The 6,000-nt window shown below is 45.6% G+C and overlaps 1 protein-coding gene across 2 annotated transcripts in view; it reads right to left on the reverse strand.

The window, feature by feature from the left end:
* EGFR (epidermal growth factor receptor) overlaps positions 1–5,321 on the reverse strand; it is a 228,368-nt gene extending 223,047 nt beyond the window's left edge. The window contains exon 1 of one of the 2 annotated variants that reach the window (XM_034761273.1): positions 4,816–5,321. In XM_034761273.1, the coding sequence (XP_034617164.1) occupies positions 4,816–4,939 (124 nt within the window). In that variant the 5' untranslated portion in view covers positions 4,940–5,321. The remainder of the gene's footprint in view (positions 1–4,815) is intronic. The other variant, XM_034761274.1, reaches the window with a different exon arrangement.
* Positions 5,322–6,000: the final 679 nt, after the last annotated feature.

The following is a 6,000-nucleotide window of genomic DNA, read 5'->3' on the forward strand; positions in this document are numbered from 1 at the left end:
AGGCAACTGCAGATCTAACATGATGGCCGTATTGCAAATCTGCATAAGAAAAAGCTGGCACACTCTTTCCAGCATGGGGGCAAATAAGATCTTTGCCATCTTTTTTAATAGCTTTCACATTATGCCAGCATTACCAGAGTCTTGGCAGATTGAAACTCAAAAAAGCTGAGACTAAATTTTGATTGTTCTGGATAGGAGGTTATTTCTACAGGGTAGAAACTCGCCTTCTAAAATGCAATTAGAGGGAAATTCCTGTAATTGTAAATCAGGAATATTCATTATGTGTATGATATAAAGGCAAATAAGATGACATACTGATTATTAATTTTGCATATTTGTGAACTTAGTACATTTCTTAAATACAATATTTATTAATACATGGTGATTGTACCTCCTGATGCACATATGCATCACCAAGACTTGGAATAACCCAAGCACCACTGGGAATATCAGCAACTTCTATGCCAAACCAATTCATCAAGATACAGGCAATCTGATGAAAGTGAGTTAAGGCAGGCATGTACGTTCACTATGCTTGTTCTTGAAGAGTTACAAAACAAAGTAAGGTTTGATCTAAAAGGGAACATGGAAGAACTGTAGCATTATGAACAAACTGGTTGGACCAGTCACTTATACTGCTGCCTAAAACTGGTCTATCAAAGATTACAGCAAACGCACATACCCAAATGCAAGAGCCAGCCATCAGAAACGTCATGAGATTGTCTGACACTCCATGAAGGAGTTTGTCTCCCTAAATTAATAAATGGATTACAATGGATTTAGACTAGTCTCAAGGGCAAGTACCTTTTTTCTTTATTGTATGTAAAGCACTTAATACACTGTTGTTGCAATAAATAATATATTAGCATTTTTTACCCTCAGCAATGCATATATTTTATTCATTTCTATATATTTCCTATAGTTATTCTTAATTTAAGGCCCAATCTTTTGTTGAGAGTAATTTTGCTCACACAAGGATTTTAATCTGACCATTTTTGCCAGAAGCATAGCTTGAGGATGAAAACCAAGGGCTACATATGATATACATTTGGCTGCACCTTTACTGCTATATGTTTCCCTCCTTACATATGAGAAATTCCTTGAAGGTAATTAAATTTTTGCACTAAGGCTGGGGGTAAAATATGGTCCTAAGTGGATGGATGTACATTTTTGTTGTTTGTTTTTAAACAGGTAGGATTAAGCTTTTCATACATAAGGTACCAGAATAAGGTCTGATCAACACACAGTTTTTGAACAATTTATGTTGTTTTATCAAAATAAGCTATACTAATATACACACTTTTATGCTGGTATAACCACATCTACACCAGGGTTTGCACCAATTTAACAATATCAGTTTCTAAACCAATACAGTTAACTTGTATTGATTAACTGTAAGATGTTAAAAGGGCATTCCACCTACTTTTCTTATGCAAAACTACCATTGCAAGTCAATGGGAATTCTGTGCTAGAATGTAGCGTAATATATGGCTCTGATACAAATCTGGGACCATATAATGTCCTTGACCCATACATGCAATTCCCATTGGTAACTGGTAGACAGATGACAATATATGACCCAAAAGTTGTAAAAGAAACTTTTACCATTGGTTTAGCAGTATAAAGCAAAATTTGAACATGAGTAAAACATTTTGTTCTGTGCAGTCTACAGAATAATCTAAAGGACACCATAAACATGCATACTAATATACATTTAGTGATGTACAAATGTTGCAGTGTATTGGACATGTGTTTTTTATTTCATATTAAAATGAATAAATGAAAAACCCTTAAGAAAAGTAGAGATCCAAAACACCAGACACTATGGGAAACCGAAGAGAACCTCTGTAGTTAATGAGTTGCCCAATATTTTGCCTTGCACATTCCCAGTGTACAATACTGTGCTCACATGAATGGTTGACCACTGAAAATCAAAACTAACCTGATGTACAATACAGTGGAAAGCAGGTTATCTGAATTGTAGTATTACCACTGATTTGTCAGTTACACTTCAGTTTGCTATTGATGAAGTGCACTAGACAATAACTGGCACTACTATTACTGGAAATTACTACTATTAAAACTATTACTATGACTGGATTGGTGAAAATGCATGTTAGCTTCACTGTTGTGTTAATCTGGGTTTACACCAGACAGATTCTGATCTCGGAGTGTTTACATTTTCAATCATTCTGTTTTGTTTGGTTTTGGAATGTTCATGATTCCTTTTTTATTATTAAAACGTCAACAACATTAATAATAAATTCAGTTGTCTCTCAGCTGTATTGAAATTTGTTTTTAATTCTCAAAGTTTGGAGAAAGATATAATTTTATAAAAAATTGACGTTGAAGTCATCTCCTTAACCAAAACTTAAAGTTGTACATTTTTGGCACTCTAATGAGCACTGTACTAGCATCAGCACTTCGTATAGTAAAGAAGTGACATTCAGTTAAAATTTTTAAAAAGTGAATGCTCAGAAGTACATCCAATTTAAAATTTCTCAGATGCATCATTTTAGTTTACTGTAGCACTTCATCAGTTTGTATTGCTGCACAAATTCATTACAATATATTTGGATTTACAGTCAGGGCAGGGGTGCTGTATCGGTTTTTATAGTGGGGCGGCTGAAAGCAGAAACTGTGTATTTGGTTGTTATTACTACTTCAAGCCAGGGGGTGCTGCAGCACCCCCAACATCCCTAATTCCAGCACCCAGGATATGTGGTATCAAAACGATGATCCCATGTACCTGAACCGTGAGACAGGTTCTGGAGTCGTGATGATGGTCTGATCTATCATCCACCCATTACTTTGAAAGAAACGTTAACATTTGGAACTGCTATTTTATGATTCTCAAATGAGGATTCATCCTGTATCATTCACGTCAATGGTAATTTTACCAGTTAATTCAATGGAAGCAGTAAAACACGCCACCAAAAAGCACTCTTCTGCTGCTCACCTTTAGTGATCATACTTACAGTGAACTATCAGGCAACTGGCATTTTGAAGATGGCATACTGTGTTTTATCTTTGTCAACGGGTCTAACTCTCCTGGTGTGAAAAGCTACTGCCAAACAATTATACAGTGGGAAAAAAAACTGGTTATCACGTCTTTACTGCTATTTAATAGATTGGGGTCCTGGTCCATACCTAGGGCTCCTAGACAGGACAGTAATACCAATAAAACAATAACAATTGCTACCTCTTAATACTATAGCCTTTAGTATTACCCTTACACCTAAACTCAGTCTGTGTTTCAAAACAATTTTATCTGAGCTGCACAATCACAGCAAACGGAGTCAACTCCCCCCCAAACCCTGCCCTCGTTACATCAACAACAGGTACGAACTTGCTTCTTGGAACCAGAGTGTCTCTTGATTTCAAGATTGTGTAATTAGCTTTTCTAAAAGGCGTGTTTCTCCTTTTCAAAGATGGTTTTATTGTCCAGAGTCACGAAATGCAAACTCACTTATGCTCAGCTCTTCTAAAAGACTTTCTACAACTATCAGATCTTTTCTCAAGCGTTTTTTTTTAACAAAAATCTGCATTGTGTTGTTGTTGTTGGAGGATTTCCAAGATAAAGACGATTTTCCCTGAAACTGAAATTGGCTGTCTGCTCTTGAAACTTCCAAAAAAAAGGGGTGGGGGGAAGGGTTGACCAGCCAGAAGCTGTTTTTCTCCCAACACTGAAAACGGTTCCTTAACGTATTAAAATCTTGCAATAAACTAGTCTACACAGTTTTCAATATGCACAGATCAGTGCAGGGGATAAGAAGAGAAACAGCAAGCGTAGCTGACAGTAAGAGACATGCAGTTCATTCATAAAGGTTGCCAATTTGTTTACACTGGGCACCACACGTACAAGTGCTTCCCGTTTTTAAGAAGAGTGGGGGGAATGGACACACATTGAGCTTTTTCCTTGGTGTATTTCTGCCGGACAGATAAACAATGCTCACGAAACGATCAGGAGCAGGTGAGAATGACTAGCGAAGAGACCAACATCACTGCAGTTGTTATAAAACTTAGGCTTGCATGGAACATGAGTTATTTGGCTCAGGCATGCATGTGAATCATTCGTGGCCCCCCCCCCCCCCCCATGTTGTATTAGTTACGGGAAGACGATAATAAGCCTGGGGCAGTCACCCCTTAGTAGGGCAACCTAACCTCTTGTGAAACCGACACAGCAGCCTGCCACTGCTTCTCCCCTCGTGGCTTATTACCCCACCACCGATGCTTCCGAAAGGCACTAAAACACTTCCAAGTATATTGACAAGATGTGCACGCGGACACGCCGGGAGGGATTGCTTGACCAAGCTGCCTAGGAAACGCATCGGGCCAGGTGCTGCTGGGACACACCCCGGCAGCCCCGCGTGCGGAACCAAGCCAGGGCAGAACGTGGCCTCCTAGTCAGTAAAGGGGAGAGTGGGAGCTAACAGAGGTGCCGATAAAATCTGGGACGTTTTGTCTTCAGCCAGCCTAGGAGATCGCAGCGCGGTGTGATTACTAGGTGAGGGGGAAGGACGTGCCATGGCTTTTCTCCCCCTCCCCCGAGAAAGTAAGCCCCAAACTCAGGAAGTGGCCCGCTGCGAAGTTGTCACAGGGCGGCTAAGGAGTTGGGACATTGCCCCCCTGGCCCTGACAGCGCAGCGCTGGAGGAGCGCCAGCCGGCGCCCGGAACTCCAGCTATGGAGCCGGAGGAAAAGTTTAAAGCTTCCCCGCCCCCCAGCCCTGGAGGCAGCGGGGCTCCTTCCCTCTCCCCCCGAGCCGCCCCCCGCTCCCCACAGCGCGGCCAGCCCCACGGGGCGCGATCGGTACCTTTCTTCTTCTCCACTGCGGCGCTGAGGCAGAAGCAGGCGAGGAGCAGCACCAGGACAGCGGCTCTCCCGGCCCGGAGACGCCCGCTGGCTGCTGCCCGGAGCCGGCGGCTCCAGTCCCCCATCCCGGACTGGGAAATAATCCCCGGGGCTCGGCGCGGCTCTTTCCTCGTCCCTCCGGCGGCGCTCAGCTCCTCTCCCCGGGTCCGCGCCCCGCGGCTCTGCAGACCATGCTGAGCTGCTACCCGGGCACCAGGCGGCGGCGGCGGCGGCGCTGGGACTAAGGGGCTCCGCGCTCCCCGGCGGCTGGCAGCGGCTCCCACCCCACGTGCGTGGCAGAGAAAGTGCCCGGGGTCTGGCGGGAGCCGGCGGCTGCTCCCGGGTCTCCTCCTCCGGCAGTGGCTGCGCGCCCGGGCTGAGGGAAGCTGACGGCTCAGGCAAGAGGCAGCTCCGCTCTCTCCCCCTCCTCCTAACTCCTCCGCTCGCAGCAAAACTTTCCCCGCACGCAGCGAGCAAGCCAGCCGTGCTCAGGGGTTCCCTCTGGGGAATCCGCCCGCCCACGAGGGGGCGGGCCGGCGGGGATAGGGGCGGGGATGAGCAGGGGGAGGAGGCGGCCGTGGTGGCGCCTCGCCCTGCTGGGTTCCAGGTGAGGGGCTGGCCGGGGAGCTCACCTGCCCGGGGGGCGGGGAGGAAGCTAGGGAAATTCCCTTCCCCAGTCTCCCTAGGCCCTGGCTCCAGCTGTCCCACCCCTGCCCAGCCAGGGCATCTCTCTCCTCAGCTGGAGCCTGCCGCTTGCATTAGCATTTGCTAAAGAGAAGATCGCACCTTAGCTCTGGCTGCAGCTTTGCAGCCCTGCCCGCCAGCAGCCCCCTACCTGGGAAGGGCAGGAATAAAGCTCTGCCTCAAGTCTCCCTGTTTCATCAATAGGCGGCAGAGTAAGCTAGGCACTACTGGGAAACGCTTAGAAGGGAAGCCAAGAGAGGACTGGAGCCCTACTCGCGTGCACATTCGCTCGCTCTCTTTTTCGGCGGTTACACGAGATGTGGCCTGACTTTGTTGGACGTTCCTACTTTACACCTCTGTAAGTAAACGCAGGATCAGCCCTCCTCTCTGAGTGAGAGAGAGAGAGAGAGAGAAGGATGGCTGGCAAAAGCGAACTGGCAAATCTAGTCTCCTATGTTCTTGA

The sequence above is a fragment of the Trachemys scripta genome, chromosome 2 (assembly GCF_013100865.1).
Source record: "Trachemys scripta elegans isolate TJP31775 chromosome 2, CAS_Tse_1.0, whole genome shotgun sequence".
NCBI lineage: Eukaryota > Metazoa > Chordata > Testudines > Emydidae > Trachemys > Trachemys scripta.